Source organism: Xiphophorus maculatus, chromosome 1 (genome assembly GCF_002775205.1).
Source record: "Xiphophorus maculatus strain JP 163 A chromosome 1, X_maculatus-5.0-male, whole genome shotgun sequence".
In the NCBI taxonomy this organism is placed as follows: Eukaryota; Metazoa; Chordata; class Actinopteri; order Cyprinodontiformes; family Poeciliidae; genus Xiphophorus; species Xiphophorus maculatus.
The window spans coordinates 12,856,480-12,877,045 of NC_036443.1; the positions used below are offsets into that span (position 1 = coordinate 12,856,480).

General features: G+C 37.8%; 1 protein-coding gene across 1 annotated transcript; it reads right to left on the minus strand.

Annotated features, from left to right (window-relative positions):
• Positions 1-6,396: 6,396 nt before the first annotated feature.
• tmem201 (transmembrane protein 201) lies at positions 6,397-20,093 on the minus strand. The gene is made up of 11 exons (XM_005808227.2): positions 19,893-20,093; positions 18,723-18,843; positions 18,410-18,604; positions 18,119-18,298; positions 17,483-17,841; positions 17,193-17,393; positions 12,255-12,478; positions 11,174-11,236; positions 10,793-11,083; positions 10,489-10,617; positions 6,397-7,862 (listed from the first exon to the last, which is right to left on the minus strand). Exons 1-11 carry the CDS (start codon positions 20,000-20,002, stop codon positions 7,765-7,767), a joined length of 1,971 nt encoding a protein of 656 aa, XP_005808284.1. The 5' UTR covers positions 20,003-20,093; the 3' UTR covers positions 6,397-7,764.
• Between the last annotated feature and the right edge of the window lie 473 nt (positions 20,094-20,566).

Below are 20,566 nucleotides of genomic sequence, written 5' to 3' on the forward strand. Positions count from 1 at the left end.
GGTTGCGCTGTAAGATAAGCGCCGTTAGTTTAGCATCAGTAAACATGGAGTTTAAAGGAAGCTGTAGAACCTGTTTGGCTTTTGTTTATCTTTTCTGAAGCTGATTAAAATACAAGGGGCTCCTCTGGAAAGTTTTGTGAATTGGGCACAACAAATTAAAATGACTAAGACTCATATTTTAGTCATTTTAATTTGATTTGTTATGAAGAAACCCGATATGTAGATCCGATTTTTTTATTTTATTTTTTTTTTAAAGAAGGATCTTAATCTTCCTTTGGGATCCTGTCAAACACTATAGCGCTGAAATAAAGCTGCAGTGTGGCACTCCTTTGGAAGAAAAGATTTAATTTAATTTAATTTTTTACATATTTGCTAAAACTGTCACTATGTCTTGACAGTATAATATGAGACAAATAATTAGTGAAAAAAAATCAAGCCCCTCTGCTTTCTCCCTGCAGTCCAGCTGCCATTTGCAGAAATTCACTGCTTGTCAGAAACAACCAATCAGAGGCAGGAGAAGGGTCTCAGTGGTGTCAGTCATCCTCGTCCCACCATCCCCCTTTCTCTCTGCTACTTTAGAGAGAAAAAGGATTCACAGCTGGTTCACCGCAACATGAATCATAACTAAACTGCTACGAACACTCAGTCTAGTTAGCATAGCTACTGATAATGACAGGTGAACAGTTTTCCTGGAGCGGTAAGTTGTTTCTCCACCATTATCATACTTAGCAGCGCATACACGAGATTGATTGACAGCGCTAAGCCACTCTTGCCTCTGATTGGTTGGTTTTGACAGGGATGGGTGCATTTCTGCTGACGCCAATAGTAGCACTTGGATGAGCTCGATGTTTATTTTTTACAGATTACCTGTCTTATATTGTGCTGTCACAACATCATGATAGTTTTAACAAATATGAAAAAAAGAGATTTTTTTTAAAAGTGCCCAGATTCAGACCTATGTATTTTTTTCCATTGAGGTTTGTCCAAACAAACTGCCTGATCTAAAAGGGATGTGTGCTCAGACTTTGAATTAAATAACTATAAGGTCCACAAAAAATATCAATAATATCAGAAAGAATGAACCATAACACAGATAGCTTCATTTGAACCAATGTTATCCTTGTTCCAGAGGAGGTGACAACATCAAAGTGTGTGTGTCAGCTTTTTTTTTTCATAAAAAATGTCCAACGTTCAGCACAAATCTTCATTTCCAGTCAGAACTACTAGACTTCCACTTCTGTGGCTGAGTTGTTCAGAGTTGTTCTGAGACACAGAGGACGTGATACCGACAAGAATATGACAGACGAGGAACAGAGTTGAACCTTTGCCTGGACATAAAAAAGAATTCGTTTTCATATGAAATGCCCACTTCAGAAACTCTAGACCTAAATATTATCCAGCTAAGGTGAAGAGTACCGAAGCACAATCATCAGGTAAAAAGATATTGGGTGAGAAAGTGATCATGAGTTTGAGCCCCGGTCATTCTGATGTTTTTTATGCTTGTCTAACTTGGTTGAAATAGGTTTGCATTTCTAGTAAACGTGTAAAAAATGAATTACTACGTGGAAAAAGGTCCTGTTCCAGACCAAATTTTAGCAAAGATGTCTACGAGGCACTTTAGATCATGTTTTAATATCATTTAAATGCACACCGAGTAAACAGTGTAAAACAGCTAAGTCTAAAAATTCATGTTTTCAAATGCATTTAAAAGTCCAATGTATTGATAGTGTTAAAAATATGTAGATTCCTGCATTACATTGTGCTAGTTTGCTATTCTTTCACTTCAGTATTTTTTGTTTTTGTTGAAGCAAAATCAAACAGTTGCTAACGGACACATTTAAGTTCTTAAAATGTGTTGTCTTTTTTAATCAAAACTCATCCTAAAGGGATACTTCAAAGGTCTTTGAAATGGGGTTCTGCTGAGAGGCTGTGAGTAGTTCCTATCTCCTGGTAGATAATTTTCTTAAAATAATCACTATGAAGTTATAAAAAAAAAAAAAAAAGAATGAATGAAAATCAATGACTTTCCAGGCAGTGTACCCTGCTCATCGTAGCCATTGGTGTAATCCTCACATGCAAAAACAATCTGTATTAATTAATAAAAGGGAAATTAATGCTGCTGTCGCATGGTTATGTCTTTTCTTGCATGGTGATTGCACATTATGTATTACTTCAAGTCCGTGAAGCACAAAGCTTTCAACAAGATTTGCTGGTTATTTATTAGCAGATAAATAACCAGTTTCATTTTTGCTGCAAGTATTCTGAGACGTATTGTGACCCAGAGCAGAGTGCCAGTGTTTCTGTGGATTTCAGCCTGCTTTTCTCCAATTCACTCAAAGATCAAGTCCCCACATCCGTGTGCAACACAGACATTTAAATGAATTCACAAATTTAAGATCGCTAGTCAAATCTGAATGCAAGTAAATACATTTGTACAGAGCATTTCAAGCTAAGAAGCCTTCTCTCTAAATAAACTCTATGGGAATCTCCCTTTCTGTTTTCTTCTTCTTCTTTGTGAGAACACGACAATCAACTACATTTCAGCTCTGCGGCGTTTTTGTGGCACTTCCATGAACAGTGAGTTCATGGAAGTGCAACGTAAACCACAGTAGTAGCTACAACCGTACAGTAAGAAAGAGGAAATGTCAACAGTGTGACAATAGAGCGCTCTGCAAAGCAAAGGGCTTCTTTTCAAACTGAATTTAATAGAATAACTTTGACTAAAACATACAAGAGTTAAATCAAGACACAAACAACTTGTCTGTTGTCCAGATGAAGTTATCCAGTTCGCTTCAGCTTCTCTGTGGTACACATCTTCTGAAAGCCCCTTTTTTTTACCGTTGAATTTCACAGAAGGCTGCTCCCCTGTGAGCATAAGACTTGCTTTAGTAGATCTTATCAAGTGCTGTGAAAAAATGAAACATGAACTTGTGAGTTCAATTCAGACCAGCTGGTTAGAAAAAAAGAAGAAAAGAAACAGGAAACGACTGTGCAGAAGAGAAACCTTTTTGGCCAAATCGGCAGACTGAAAGCATGAACATGCTTCCCACCCTTTCCCTCTACAAAGCCGGTAAACTATTTTCAACTGCTAGCCTGAAAAAAAAAAAAGTCAGTAAATAAGGTGCAGAACTGACACCAACCAGAACTGCCAAACATTTTCCTGATATATTGATAAATTTTGCTTTCTTTGATGGAAGCATCTTTGTTGGTGTCGATTTAAACTGGGGGCTTCAGCTTCAACATCGAGCTTTTACCACGATTCTCCTCCAGAGCAACAACACGATCATCTCACACAATAAACAAACACGCAATAATAGTTTGAACCAAGTGACGTTCAGATGGGTGACCTGTTTGCTGTCTTTCAGCTGAAGCTACCCGCAGTGCTGTGGCGGAGACCCGAGAGGGTCTTTTACTTCCTGGATTTGAACTGCAAAACATAGATAGCACAGGCTGAAGCATATATAGTTTTTTTCCCTAACAAAACAAAAAAAGTGGGATTGATGAGAACAATTTAGGAGACACTTATGCAGAAAAGCATAGTGTCCAGGAATTGGATTTTAGAGTGCTCATAGTGTCTAGCGAAAAATATTCAAATCACCTAAAGTCTTCCACATATTTTTTCGCATCACAACTCCAAACTTTGATTTTAACAAATTTAAACTCTCAATAATAATAATAATTAAAAAAAATTATATTAATTTTGTGTACAAGAAAATGTGTAGCTTAATTGTTAATATGAAAGAAACATGCTTCTCACTCTTTTTTTTTTTAGAAATACAAATCTGAAACATGCGGGGTGCATTTGAATTGAGTCTCACTTACTATGATAACCTCACATAAAATCCAGGTCAATTACTGATTTCAGGAGACACTTGATTGTTAAACAGTCTGCCTGAGTGTAACTTAATGTCAGTATGAATCCATCTCATCTCAGAGGTGTGGTGTTCGAGAACATTAGAGGAATAAAGAAAAACAACCCAGAACTGTTGGGCAATCTGCTAAAAGAACAAATAAGTTGTGCAAGAAGAAAAATATCAAGTACTTACAAAATAGTGGCAAACTTCAATAAGCTACAGTATGTAAGGTATGCGGCAAACGTGAACGATTGTGCTCTGGTCAGACGAGCCCTAAGATGAACTTTTTGGCCTGAATGCAAAACTCTGCATATTACCCTGAATGCACCACAGCGAAACATGGTGGTGGAAGAATCACGACGCAGACATTTTCTCATATGGAAAGAGAGCCGATGGGAAAGTAGACGAAGCTCAATAACACAGAGTGATCCTAAACACAACTAAAGACTTGAGCACATTGAATGGTTTAGAAATAAAACACGTTTGTTGTTGGATAGAATGGTCCAAGAAATTGGTAATAAAATCTGTCTGGCAACACGTAGCGGGCTGAAGGACCTCACAAAGCAACACATCAATCTCAAGAATGTCAAGAGCAGGTTGGAAACAAAATTTCAGTTTGGTTAAAGCTACAAAGTAATTTCTAAAACGGTGCGAAGCACACCAGCAAATTCTCCTCAAATACTTTTTCATATGGGCATCAGGCTGATTTTTGCCTTATTAAAAATTAGCATCATAAGGTTAATCAAGTTATCTTTGTTTCATATTAAAAATGGTTTCACCATGCTTCATACCACCAGTCTTATCTTAGCAGTGCAGAGAATGACCGCCTCCTCAAGTCGTGAGCAACGCTGCAGAAGCGGCCTTTATGGACAATAAAACCCATAAAATAATAAACTTGTTTACATGTTTCCAAAAACCAGCTGTTTACTACATTCCTTTAACCACCCGGCTTCGCTGTGAAGCAAAGCCAGCGAATGCTCGAGCTTCCTCTTTTGAAACCAGTCGTTCAGAAAGGTTAAATAAGAGAGGCAGTTCCGAGAAAAAGTTATTCTGAGAGTTACAGAGAAGGGGGCCCAAATCAAACAAGTAAAAAAAAAAAAAAAAGGAAGCAAAACATGTACTAATTTAGAACAAAAGGAAAAAACAAAGTCAATACACAAGGCGGCCAGAGGGAGCGATATTTAGAAATGAAGGAAATATGAAAACAAATAAAATTGAATGATTAAAAACAGAGTGCCACAGCTTACACTCATAATCCCATTGGTGATGTTTCGTTCAGAAACGTGTCTTAGAGGAAATCTGTGGATGTAAAAGCGATTTAACATAGGTTTGTAACCAGAACCCAGATATTTATTTTAATATTTACATATTTATGGTTCTGAGCTGATGCCACAGCAGTTTATCTGGTCACATTTTATTCTGAGAGGCTTCAGGGTCAGCAGAAAGACTGCTTACGCAAGAAGCCAAAAAAAGAAAAAAGAAAAAAAGAACTGAGACTCCATAGAGAAGAATCTTGTTTAACACAAACAACCCCGAATGCAGGTGAATGTGCTTTTAAGAACACAAAGTAGAGATTTTACGTCCATCTAAAACAGAGAAATACAACTGGGAACAGTAGTTTTTATGAATGATAAAATTCATAAAACAATAAAGAAATTCTATGCTTTAGGTTTGATGGTCGAGTAGTTACCTATCAACAGTGATTAGATGAAGGGTAAATGAATGAAAAAGTAATGAAAGCTCATTAAATGCCATCTTCAACCATAAAAACCTAACTTTCAGTATAAGTGAAATGACGCGTTAGCATCATATCAATGACCTTATGGTTAATGTAAGGTAAAGTGTTCAGACCATTTTTCTTTGGACAGATGTCGTCTTCACTGCTTTGGATCAAACTGGCTTCAAAGGCAGGAAGTTGAGGCTATTAAGATTCAACGTGAATCAACAACTTATAAGAATATTTTAGAGTTTCTTCCTCTTTTCAGGCCGTTTGGGACATCTGGAAACGTATCTTCTGTTTACCAGAAGACATTCACACATGCAGTAGACCATTTTGAGAACATTAATGTCTATTATGGGATACATCTTCTGCACCCGTTTTCACCCACGTAAAATGCCTCAGTGAATAAATAACTATCAAATTTAGAACAATATAAAAAACTTTAATGACTTTCTAAGTCGGGAGGACGAATGCGTTTTTCAGCATGAAGGAAGAGCACATAAGGTCATTTGGTACATGCAAAAACTAAGTGTTCAGAGGTCAAAACAATGAAACGTTGTGTCAGTTATCAGGAATTCCCCCAGACAAGGACCTGTGGTCAAATTTTAAAAAGCAGGAATGCATCAGTGTAAGCCAGGATCTCCAGCACAGCAGGGTAAATTAAAGACATAAAAATATTTGATGGATTTTTCTATTTAATGTGAAGTATCAGTATGCTTCAAAAAGGTTTGACAAAAATACTAAACCCTAAGGCAGAAAATTGTGTGAAAAAAGTAAATCTGTTGGTCTTTAAAAAAAAGAAAAGAAGAAAAACAGCTCAAATCGAGTTACAAAAAATACATTTATTTAAAAATAGCACTGGTACAGATGAATATTATACCAGAGAGTAACACACTCAGCTGAACAGCAGAACCACAAACCTTCAAACCACTGATGTAAACAGACAACTTCATCTCATCAATATCTCTGATTTAGCACTAGTGAAGTCCAAAGAAAACAAAACATGCACTGTGTTCATTTTACCGATTAGAAAAAATCTTTTTGAAACAAATAAAAATGTTTGTTTTTTCCCTCTGTGAGGTTAATCTTGGAGTAGAAAAGATCATTTCTGTTTAAACATGATTTCAAACGTAAGCCCGTCACACATCAAGTACAAATGCGTAGGTACGTTCAGTGTACAGTGTGTTGAAAACCTAAAGGCTGCCTAATGAGAGCCTCATGCATCTGTCATTAAACAGTCATTCAGAGACCTTACAGTAGCTTTTTTTTTTTTTACACTGCTACAAATCACTTAAAAAAAGGTGAATTAAAAATTCAAATTAGCATCATTTGTCTAAGAAAAAAAAAAGTCACGGCAAAAAAATAAAATAAAACTAAAATAGTCCCGATGTACACCAAAAAAGTCCTATACAATTTTCACAAGTGTAACTTACATCAAATCAACATTCACACTAAGCGTACCAAAACACCTGCACTCACGTTACACGATTTTAAACCCACATAGTCCAAGAATGAAATATTTAACTCAAACAGTCCAAGCAAACTTGCAATGACTAAATACTACTAATAATAAAAAAGATATTCTTCTTGATGGTGCTAATGGTTGACTGTATAAATAAATATAAACAAAGATACTTTATTTTATGAGAACCTTTCCAGTAGTGAATAAATGTAACCTTTGCATCAGGCGAAGGTAACAACAGAGCGCCAGTGAACCGTTTCGCAGCTGAATGTACACGACAATACACATCAACACCACATATCTTTACATTTCAAAACAGAACACGTTTCATCTCAGGAACAAAGCGTGCCCCTTCATTTTGACAGAGAACCAGAAAAGATTTTCTGCTAATGAAAGGCACCCAATCACGATCACTGCCAGCAGGCTACATGTGACCCCTCGGCGACGAATCGGCATCGGCTCAATCGTGCATGGAGCGCACCCAAATGTGGGTTCTGACACACCGTTGGCCAATTTGTTCATGCTCTCTTCTTTCAATCTAGACAAAACAGGAGGTTTTACTCGAACTGAAACGCATCTGCTGAAATCTGCTGTGTTTTTAAGTCAAACGCCAACAGATGGTGGGGCAAAAGGGGAGGTTTCTGGTATTGGAGGCCAGAGACATAAAAAAAGGTCCAGAGTCTCTCTGTTCAGTTCATGAGAAAACCAGCAGCAGACTCGCTGAGGCTTCAGCCCCAGTTGTGGTAGAGATAGAAGCAGCCGAACAACAGGTTGGCAGTCAGGCTCGTCAATAAAACCGAGGGTAAGATCAAATGTTTCACAAAACCTGAGGAGAAAAAAAAGAAGAAGAAGAATCTCAATTAGGCAACAGGAACTTTTCGGCTTGTTGTCAGCATTTAAAATTTCAATAAACCGGAAACAGGACTCTTCTAGACCAAGGTTTAAAAAAAACGCTAAATATTGACATTCTCCCATTTACCATAAAACCCAGACAGACCTTGAGATGATGGGAATTGGTAAATAAGTACAGATCACATTAATTAAGCATGCAGCTGCAGGTTTTCTAATGGTGGGGAAATCTGCATAAGACTGAACAGCTCTCAGGGTAATACTGCTTTAGAAAACATTACCACAAAAACTATGTGTGCATCTAAATGGTTTCCCAACTTTAACAATTTAAAGGGCAAAATTTGTGATTTTCCTTTTTAATTATGCTCAGGCTCACAATAGTCACATTTATTACCATCCTGAAATTTAAGAAACATCTGAAAACCCCCCCCAAAACAAAACAAAAAGAAAAAACGGAGCATTTAGCAGCAAACAACTCACTCAAAAGTTGGATTTGACTCGTCTCATGTACAGTTCGCAAAGCTCAGCCTTTATTAACACCTGGGACCTCATGCATAAAGCGTGCATGCGCACAAAAAATGTGCGGCGCCATATTTTACGCACAAGTCGGCATGTATATAAATTAACTTTGCGTAAATATACACACACTTTTTCGCTGGCGTGAAAAGGTGCGGCAGCCACGCAAACGTTTTCTGTGGAAAATAAACTACAAAGCGTCAAAACTCAACTAAACACACTGAAATCTGACTACATTCGGTGTTATTTAGAAAAAGAAGCACCAAACCCGATGTTTTTCATGATTTTAATATTTTACTGTTTAAACGTAAACGATGAAACTGAACCGCATTTATCCTCAGACAATAAGCTAACACGCAGACACAATAAAGAAAATAAAAGTATGTGTGAAATGCATCTGAGGGGTCATTTCATTCTCACTAAAAGAAGGAAACAGGGTTGGATCAGCAGATTAACTCAAACCTGCTGATTAAAAATAAACAGGTTTGACTATTTTTAAGGTGATCAAGGTGTGTATGCAGTCACACGTATATAAATAGCCGAGTGAAGGTGAGCCGCGTAATTGTGGAGCGCTTTGGCTCTGATGGAGAACAACGCCAAAGGAAGAATTCAGAAGGAGCGATTGATCAGAGATCATATTGATCTGCTGGGAAATGTTGATGATGGTTTATGAGCGCTTGGATTGCTCAGACTGATCATCCTGGATCTCTGAGCAAAAGAGCCGTGCGGTACCGGTACCGGTCCAGCTGCAGTCATCCTTCAGTCGAGCCGCCTGCTTTGTGAATGCGCCTTATGGACATAAAGCATTCTAGTATTTAGAACAAACGTCCACTTTCCCCACTCAAAGGACTCTCTGTCTGTCTTTAAATTCCAGCTGAAAGCGCTACTGATTCAAACAGGCATTTGCACAATCTCTTTATTTCGGATTTTCTTTTTCTTTAAAATGTTTTTTTTTTATTTTTGTGAGATGACATTATGTGCCCTCAAAGCACATTTTAAATAAAATCTATAATTATTATTGTAATTACTTATACTGCTTCGAACAAGGACGTTGCCATGGTTATTGCTTCGTGGTGGCAGACTTCCAGGTATTTACACTAATTTACATATATATTTGTGGGTGGCGACAGGGCGGACCAGCAGCTACGCTCTATTTCCCGCAAATTAGGATTAAGAAAGGAAAGCTGCGTGGCCACGTGCGTGTACACGGCTTTATGCATCCGATTTTTTTAGTGCGCCGCACTTTTCTAAATTTTTACGTACGCCAAGTTTTAGTGTGAAAACTGCACACTCTTTTATGCATGAAGCCCCAGGACAATTGTGAACCACACAATGAAGAGTTTTATAGATATTTCTACAGTCAGTAGAAACAGCGTTTTGACAGCAGCAGCTTGGAGACCTTATAATCTGACACCTGACCAAGGAATTCAAAAGGTCCTGTGATCAAACCCAATCTGCCCTGTAATTTACCACATTGATATGGCCGATTGTCATAAATAATACAATTTAAAAATTTAATATGGCAACATTTAGACAGACCTTGCAATTTCTGGTTAAACCTTGACTGTTTGTATTATCAGTAAAAAAAAATATTATTATTTGCACAGGCGTCAAACAACTTTTTCTAACATAGTGAATGGAAGCAGCTGAAATTTTTTCTACAAATAATTAGTCCATCCTTGAGAGTGAACAGCATTAAATGGCAAACAGGTAACTAAGCTATTCATTGGCCAACGTACAACAATATATATTCCCATGTATCTATATTTTACATATTAATACATGCAATTTGATCCTACAGAGTTACATAAAGTCATTCATTTTGGGTGGAAACGTTCAAATACTGACACAAAAGCAAGTCAAACACTGACTTCATCATTATTTCGCTGACACAATGACAAAAAAAAAAAAGAAATCACTGTTTCAGCTTTTTTTGTCTGTAAATTCATGCACTGAACACCATCTGCAGTCTGGGAATAAAACTGATAAAAATGACAAATAATACTGCACAGATTAGTAAAATATTTTATCAGCAATTATTGACTTAATGAGTTACTCTTGCTTCTACTTACAAATAGGACGCCTACCTTTTTGAGGAGAGAAGCTCTCAGGACTTTGTGTTGTTGTTCCAACCTGGCAGGCGGAGGACGCTGAGGAGCTGCTTTGTTTCTCCTCTTCTTCTATCACACTTCCATCTCTCAGTAAGCAACTTAAATCTACAACACAATCACATCAAATTACCCAAAACCACTAGCTAAAGCATCTCAACCATGCCATAAACCTTAGCCTTACACACACTCAGGCTCGACAATGTTCTACACTGCCATCTAGTGGTGCTACATCCAACCTACAACAAACACTACTCTGTCCAGGTCAACCGGAGACTCCTACCGTTCTGGCTTTGGAAAGGAGAGACGTCTCGTGAGAAGCAGCCGCTGTAAATTGAAGGTGTCGGCTCTACGCAAAAAGGAAACGAGGACAAAGGTGGAGAAACGAGCTTTGGATATGCTTCGCTGGAAAAAAGACGGAGCTTCTGGCCGGTGATGTTGAGGCGAGCCGGGCTGATGAGGGGACGGCGCTGCCTGGCCGAGCCAGAACTGGACGTGACCGACCCGGCCACTGAAGGCGTAGGAGACGGGGCCGGGGACGATGGGCGGCTCCCGGACTTCAGAGAAAAGTAATCTGAGAAAAACAAACCGGTGAAAAAACCCCCCAAAAAAACCAACAACCTCATTCTGTACTGTGGCATCAGAGAAAACTAGAGTTTGGTACCTGATGATTGTGAGTCTTTGTATTGTGAGCCAGGTCTACTGCCACTAAAAAGATAGCCAGAACCTGAAGATGAGAAAAAACACAAAATGTATACATTTTCTATAAATAAAATAAAATCCATAAAATTTCTTTTTGTTAGCAAAAAAGAACAACTCTAAGTTTTGTCATGTAGAGCTCAACGCAATGAGAGAAAACACCATGAAAACACACAAACACCTCACCTAAACCATTATAATGAAAGTTTTGAGGTTTTTTTTTTTTCTGAATTATTTATTCAGATTTATTTGTGCAAATAACAAATTGTCAATTTGATATGACGTTGCTATACGTTGGATGTTTTTATTCTTTGCCATGACAATCAGAACCAAACATGGAGAAGCAGGATTCAGTTTTATGCTCCTCTAATCTGGAACAGACGTCCAGAAAACTGCAAAGATGCTGAAACTCTGAGGCTTGAAACTCAAACCTGTTTAGAGCTGCCTTTGATTAGTAGGTGGTTGAGCATTCATTAACATATTTGATGCATATTTGCTTGATGATTTTGTTCATGATGTTTGACAAAATGTAATATTTATTGCTTGTTTTGCAATTGGCAACAATATTATGCTTTTATGGTGTAAAGCATTTTGAGCTGCTTTGCTACCGATATGTGCTACACAAATAAATTTGACTTCAATTTATATACTATACATATATATACATAACTATAACACTGAAAGTGTAAAAATGCCCTTGATCCCACATTAGCAGCAATTTTTTTTAAACGTTTTCGCTTTTTAAATTTTCGCCCAGTTTCAATCTTAACTTAAAATGAAGCATTTTGTTCCATGTTTTAAAAGCCATACCATTTTCATAAAAACATTCAAACTGGACATTTTTAAACCTTTTGTTTACTTTTTTTTTTTTTTAATATAGTGCGGGATGATAAGTTAATGAGTTGATCACACTATTGCAAGAATAATCCAAATCTATTCAAAAAGAACTATAGCAAACTCCAACCTGTATGTTGAATCCTACTCAGAAGCTGAAAAAAAAAAAAAAAAAAAGTTTTATAAACTCCAGTTTAGATTTCCAACGTTACCTGTCCTTGTGAGGGAGGGGACCGTCCCGAGGCAGAGGGCTCTGCTGAGGCGTCCGGGCAGAGTGGAGGGGGAAGCTTTGCGCTCGCGAGGACCGTGCTGGCGGCTGATAAGCTCAGAAATGTTGGGGGGTGGGGTGAGGATGAAGTTGTCTGCCATGTCGGTTGGGTGAAAGGGAGGAGGCTGGCTGCTGAAGGGTGGGACTGCAGAGCTGCCTGAAAGGTATCTGCAACACAAAGGCAATGTAATGGTCTACTGACTGAAAACACGATCAGAACCAAACTGGTCCGTTGCTGAGAAATGATTCTGGGCAGCATCAATAATCGGTGTGGAAAACTAGACGGAACAACAAACGTTAAAAATAGCTGGGTTTTGTTGGAGTTCAGTTGAGACAAAAACGGCAAGCAGACCCAACTACCTCAAACAATAAATTACTGCAGGTGGACATCCAAACCGGGGTTGTAACTCGAAGTGTGTTAATGCTGCATGTGAAGAAGAAAAGCAACCACATAGCATTGGCTTTACAAGAAAGAAAAGCATAAGAAAACACGAAAAGCAGAGATTTGATCTCTGCAAAAAGGTGGAGAAACGATATAAAATGCTACAGTAGGTGTGTATAGTGCAACATACAAAAGATAGAACATAGAAACATAGAAAAGAAGAGAAAGAGACAAGAGCACAGATGTCACATCATGGTTGATAAATAAAATACCAGAAGTCAATTTTGTATTTATTTGTTTATTAAAGCCAACAACAGGAAGCACAAAAAAAGAAAAGGAAAATCAGCAAAGTAAAGCCAGACATCAAGATCACGCTACTATCCATAACACAATGTTTCTATGTGCAAACTCCAAGAAACCTCTCAACAGTGATGAAGTTCCCTTTTCATGGTTGCTACAGATCAGAAACCAGAGAACAGATTGATCGGAGACAAAACGTTGGAAACAGATACGACAATCTGTTAAAAAAACAAACAAAAAAATCCAGCCTTTATGTCTATGGGGTCCACACATCGCTGCAACATCCATGGATGAAATATCACATTTATTAGCTACATGCTACACATTCACAATAACAGGAGAAGGTGAAAAATATCAACATTATGCTATTAAAGAGGAGCAATCAATATTTAAACCACACAAAATATGTTTGCGGTTCCCATAAATAGTACCTTATATGTGAAAATTACCACAAGGGTTTTAATACAGTGCTTTTACAGCTTAATGTTTACTTAGCAAAACTAACACTCAGACAGCTTATTTTACTGATACAGGAATTCACCCCAAAAGGCAAAAAAAAGATAAATATGGAGGCTGGGGATAATTAATATCACAGCATATGAAACAAACAAACAAACAAAATATTTATAGCCAGTTTTGGGCACAGTATGTAAAACTTTGGCAAGTTGTGCTTTTACATAAATACGTAAGACACAATTACTTAAGTAGCAATTTGGCATTTGAAAATACAAATAAGGTTTTTCAGTCTGATGGGTTTTGAAAAAGGCCAATTTCTCCTTCAGTACTGCAATACTTACAGTATGAAAAGTTTTGTTTGCTACGACTGTAAGACGCACTTGAATTTTTCCACATTCATCTTGTTACAAACACAACATTTTACATATTCCTCTAGGATTTAGTGTAACACACAATTGAGAAGTGAAAGGAAAATAACAAATTCTAAAGAAATTTTAGAGATGAAGATCTGAAAAATGAGACATGCATTTGAATTCAGCGCCCTTTACTCCAGGGATGTCCAATGTGCGGCCTGGGAACATTTGAGGCCCTTAGAATAATTTTGTGCGGCCCCCGACTAATGGTCCATAACAGTACAAATTTGACCCTTCAGCAAATGGACCTGATGTAGACGGACACTTTTTTGTAATTATTTAGAGTGAGATTGTTAATAAATCTTATTCCTAAATGGTAAAAGTGACAACACAAAGTGTCTTTTCTCTTGTTAAGGCCACAAATATGAAGCGACTTTTAACTCAAAACATCAGTAGAGGAGGCTGAATACAGATGGACACCAAAATATTAGCATTTTATTCACGAAAAACACTATGCAGCATGTTCTTCCTCCTCATAAATATGAAGCAATTTGTGTTGCTCTGTCATATAAAATCCAAATAATACACCCTGATGCTTGTTGTTGTAATGCGACAATGTGGAAAAACAAAGGGGCATGAATACTTCTACAATGCAAATTTCATAATCAACAGACGTGGCATCAAATGCCAGTATACGCAATACTCTAAAAACACCTCAAAGCATCTAATTTATATGTGGGGTTCCACAGTTATGGGGAACCAAAAGTAAATTCACAGCAATAAATACAGAAAACTACAATAAAGTCGATATTTTTTCTAAAAACAAGCAAACTACTGGTACATTTCTCATCTTATGATTTTCACAGCCTGTCAAAACGCTGAAATGTATTTTTTATTTTCTTTGAAACGCCTAACACTACAGTTAATAACTGCACTAAAAGAAAACATCTGTGCAGTTGGAGACACATTTTCATCTGTTATTATCCATTTTCATTTAGTGAGGTTAAATAAAGCAATACTGAGAATTGGTGTGGTTTGACGTGTTAACTTCATGCAACGTTAGTGTTACTACAAATGTATCAACAAATTAGAATGATGATTAGAGGAATATTAGTATTGTACAAATATTGTAGTAATCATTGCACCGCATTTTCAGAGCATCTCTGTGTACATAATCCCATAAAACACTTTTAACAATGTTTTACTCTACAAAGCAAACCTAAACAAGCTGTTTAGTTGTCAGGTATTCCTCTATCAGATTGCTGTAATCAAGTTAAACATGTTTAGATAACTACAAACAATATTGTGCAAAAATGTAGGCACTTTACATGTTTTTGCTAATGGGAGGCATTTGATCAGATCCAATCATGTTACTATATAATCGAAGTGTCAAAGACTTCAAATGTTTGTTGGTAAGAGTATGCAGTCCTGCTTTAATTGACATCACCACTACCAACATGTCACCATACATCAGTCTACAATTATAAAGAAATGAAAAAGCCATGTGTAGCAGAGGTGTTGAGGAAAAGATCAAATATGTGAGAGCAGGACTCCTATGAACTTTCCACTCAAAATGAAAAACGTTCCACATTCAGATTTATTTATCTTTTTACATTTTAGACACTTGAGTAACTGAATAGCCACCTAGCTGGATTTTACTATTTGTTCTACTAAGAAATAATGAAAGCACACACAGCTGAAGCTGGATTCCAGACTTTTCCAGAAGCAGCATAGGAAGCCATGAAAAACAATTTTAATACCGCTTTACGTTTCTACAATTTACAGTTGATCACTACGGGCAAATAGCATTTCAGCTTCTTGCACAATATTGTACAATGTTTTCCAGTGATTAGAGGCATTTTGGTGGAGACAGATGGAGGATCATTTTAAAAGAGGAGAGGAGACAGTAAAATGTCAGAATATTCACATGGAAACCAGACCGAGACTATGACCATGCACAGTTAATAATACTGGCAAATGCAAGAACTTATGGCAAAGGAAAAAGGTTCAAATTTTAATTTTAAAATATCAAACCTGATTATGACATTAATCATCTTAAATGTTTTACATATCATAATTTAAGAAAAAAAAAAGCTAGAAATGTAACCTATTTAGATGACATAACTGTCTGGTCTCCTAGCCACAAAGAGCTACTGTACAAACCGAAAATGTAACAAGATCTGCCTGAAACAGGCATCGTCCCCACATTATGCTACCTATAAGATTACAGGCTTTTCTTTAGTATAGATTTTTAAAGTATTCAGCTACTGTAGTTCAAAGTTCTTGCTAAGTTTTCCGTTTTCCGTTCTTTTTCAGTTTTCAGCTCTCAGTATTATGACAAGTAAAAGCTTTTTTGAGCAATTCTTAGGAAAGTCAAACTTACATGTGCAACTTTTTTTTCTATACCAACACTGTGTAAGCAGCAAAGCTAACACACCGAGTGTCTGTATGAAACAAAACCGTCATTCAGCTTTAGAAGTCGCTGCTTTATGCGCTCAAGGTAAAACTTTTCTTTTGTGCAGCTGCGAGTGATTCGCACGAACACAGGCCGAGATTTGTTCACATTTTGAGAGTTAACATTAGTAATTCATGCAATGGCGTCTAGGTAGTGTTAATATTAATTAGTACATTCAAGACATTTTTAAACAGAAATCCTAGAGCTATAAAAACATACAGTAGCTAATACTGATAGGAATGTGACTACAGTAACTCAACACTATCACCGTAAATGTGATTTTGTTAATGGTATGTATAGTTAATACTCTAAACTAGTAAAATAAATGTTAGTTTCACACAATGGATTATATAAATGTTTGTCCCACCTTTGAGAAACATGGAGAACATTTTCTAAAATCATCAGACCTCATCGGTTGAAGTTGATCTCTTCAACTTTTTCTTGCATGATTCAGTTATTATGGCAAACCATGTGTCTACTGTAAATTATTACACTGTCCGTAAGTAAAGAGTTTGCTATTTGAATGTCATCAGTCGTTCTCACAACAGTATAGCAAAGGGACAGAATAAAAATAGACAGTGAAATAGGGAGAAATGACAAATAGATTTCCTCAAATAAAAACAAAGTCATTTAAAACACTTCTAGAGGACTGGATTTAGGTTAAGCTCTATAGTGTTGCATTATCCAATAAAGATGCCATCATTCGTTCTGAGATCAGTCTGACAGTCACTGCAAGAAAATGACAACTTATTCAAACCATGATTGATAAATTAAAAGAGCTATTTATCTAATAAGGGGCAGGTACGGGTTTTTATTTGAGGAAAAACCGACCACAGCTATGTTCGTTCTTGTTACACAAACCACCCAGAGAAGACTACATGTAGACTCTCAACATTCAAACACAATGTGAACATGTATTACTGCTCAGAATCTGACCTTCGATATCTGGCTCTTCGCTGACCCAGTGGCTTGTGAGTCGCAGCGGCGGCGGCGAGGCTGACGAGGCAACAGAGGGAGGTGCTAACAAGCGTCACTGAGTTCATCCAGCTCGGCATATCGGTCAAGTAGCTCTCAGCCAGGCAGAGGCACAAGACGACAAACCACAGGACAGAGGCTATAGCGTCGATTCTCCTCAACCTGGAAATTCAAACCACCAGAGCTGTTTTTGTTGCAAATTATAAGTGAAAATATCGAACAGAAGCGACAAAGACGTGGTGGACGCTTACCGCATCGGTCCGGCTAAGAAAATAGCCGTGAGACAAGTCATCAGGCCCACGGACACTATCGCCAGCTGGTTGTCCCTGCCGTGCTGCCAGACTAGCTTGGCGTTTTCAACGGCCTTTTCTGGGATGACGTCCAGCAGACCCTGCCACACAGGCAAATCTGTGGCGTTGCTGGCGGCGGACTCATTGCTTGATTTTGGCTTTGGAGGAACAACGCCCCCACTTAAGGTCTGAGGCCCATTTGGAGAAAGAGGCTGTTCTGGCAATTTATAGACAAACGTAGTGAGAAGGAAAGCACAAATCAGGAAGGCCAGGGCCCGTAACAGTACGACTCCGGTGGGCGAGGACAGAGAATGGGAGCTCTGTGGGAGAGAAAACATGGCTCCATTTCTACTCCTTCCATTGAAGAAAAACAAGGAACAATGCATCATTGGAACATAAGCATAGGTTGACAAAATAAGACTTCAACAACTCTGTATGTTTGTGAAAATTCAGAGTAAATCTATCTACATGTTTCATATAACGTGATAATTTTCATGGTGATATTTCCACGGCTGCCGTCATATACCAATTTATTATGTTTTTCTTTGGCTAAAAGCTCTACTATATTGATATATTTAGACTTTTGGTTGCACTCACCTTCACAAACCCCGAGTCTGATTCTCGGGAGCGCCGGAGCTGGTGGGTGAGGAGCCTCGTGCGAAGCTGGCGGTTTTGATATTTTATGTAATATTCCACCGCAGTCTGACATGGTCTGCATAATTTAAAAGTCTGCTCCAGGTGATGCTTGTAGGCTTCGATTTCCTCATCGTAATTGTCCTAGAAAAGCAAAGAGAAAGACAAAAAAAGGGATCAGATTTGGAATCCCTCCCCCCCCTTGAAAATTTGATGCTTAATTTTAATTTGAGCACATTAAAACTGATTACTTACGTCATCTCTGGGAACATATGAAGCCAACTGCTTGATTTTCACAGTCTGGTTATTGTTGCACTTCCTGCACAGCAGCATTTGACAGTTAACCCACTGCAGAGTCTTCGGTGTCTCAGATGAAGGAACGCTTCCAGATACACCGTGGTTAAGATGCTCCATGTACTGAGCTGGGATGGGTTTGTTATAATCTCCATTCTTATAGAGATAAAACAAACAGAAAACAGAGAAAGTACATAAAAATGCACCTACGTGATAAAAAACCCCAAAATAAAATAAAATTCCAAAGCTAAAAAAAAAATGTTTTGGAAATTACCTCTTGGAAGCCATTGTACTGGTCACAGTTGGGACAATCCCAGCAGTTCCTGTTTCCATAAGGCACCACTGTGTTCTGATTGCAGAACCAGCAGTTTACATTTGCATAAGCGGGCTTCTTCCTGTAAGCAATAAGCAAGTTTTAGTTGATTCTGTCCTTTACCAAACATACTGATGCACATTCCATCACGTTACGTCCCAGAGGCAGCATGCTACAAGCGGAAAGTGTGGAAGAATTAACAACTCATGGCCGTATGTGAACACACCCTGCAGAAGTTTTAAAAAGGTTACGCTAACAAGACCTGTTATATTTGTCAAATATACAAATGCAAGAGAAAAGTGGTGGAGTAAGTGGCAACAACTCCAGTTGTGAAAAGTTGTGACAGTCATGGTGTGTAAACTGAGGAAAAGGCTACTCATCACCCTCAGTAACGATACATATATAGGATTAAAAATGCATCAGTCAATAGGTAAGTGGGGAATAATTTTCCCCTTGCCTATTAATTTTCCTCTTAAACATGGAAATTGAGATTTTTTCCCCCCTGTTAATTTAATATATTAAAACTAAGAACTCCCATCATTCTCAATAAGTAAACACATATAAGCAAGTGAGGTAATGTAAAGCAATTTTTAATTTTTAGGTCAATAGAAATCCGACGAAGCTGATGAGGGCAAGCTATGATGCATAACCGGATCAATCTCATAGTTCTTTCGTTATTTTTAACAAGTAAAAGCATACTACAAATATCAAGGCACTAGCAGCATTTTCTTAATTTACACGTTCCGCTACAAAAAATGGAAAAAGTAACTCTCAGGTTCGACAGCTGGGGAGCTCACAAGGTCGGAATGGGCCACAACACCTTATTAGCCTTGTTCTTGCACTGGATAGCATCAGACCTGAGCAACATGAAGAAATTAAAGCTGTATGGAAGTGTTTGACAATAAGTTGGTGCAGCTGTTAGCATCGTTAGCACACAGGCTAGCGTATGTTCGCAGACAAGTGCTAAACACGAGACAAAATGCACGTATGCATTCTTGTCAAATAAGCACCTAATCTAAATAGTTGCAACAGTTCTTTAAAAAGCAAATTAAACGTAAAACATTTTTTTTCCTAACCGTGTTAGAAACCATAGGAGACTGGTTTAGATGGCCGAAAAGGCGGAGCGTTTACCTGGAAGCTATTTTGTAGATCAGCGATCCGCCTGCAATAAACGCCGTAGCTCCAACCCCGCCGTACATTAGCTGAGGGTACTCCAACAGCAGCATGTTAAATGTCTCCATTTCTAAGCTGAAATATTATCGTAGTGTTTTAACTGCAGAGGTAAACACTCCGCGAGGGCGCACGCGGTACAGAAATTCCTTTCGGTCACGCCCCCTTGTACAGGAAGCGGAAGTGCGTAGGAACTACAGGACGCGTTCCATTCATTGTATCCGCTGTTCTCTGTGGTAACATTTGTAGGCAAACATTTCCGTAAATGGGTCACATATTCAAAATTGTGGTATATTTGACCTAATTTCCGTTAAGGTACTCAATGACAATAAGCGTGTTATATATATATATATTTTTTTTGGCAAACTGTTATTTACTTTACAAATTACAACGTAGGACGTTTAAATTTCATTTCATCATCTATTTCAGCAACAAAGCCAGGGTCAAATGAAAAATACATTGAAAACAGTTTTTTCCCCCCTCCAGATTTACTACTTCCGAGGTACCTCAAATGCAGCACCAAAGTCTTTATCTGAGATTATGACTATTTATAATTTTTTTTTATTTATGACTATTTTTTTTACATGTTGCTCAGAATTAAATCTTCCTCTTTTCAAAAACGTACAAATAAATCT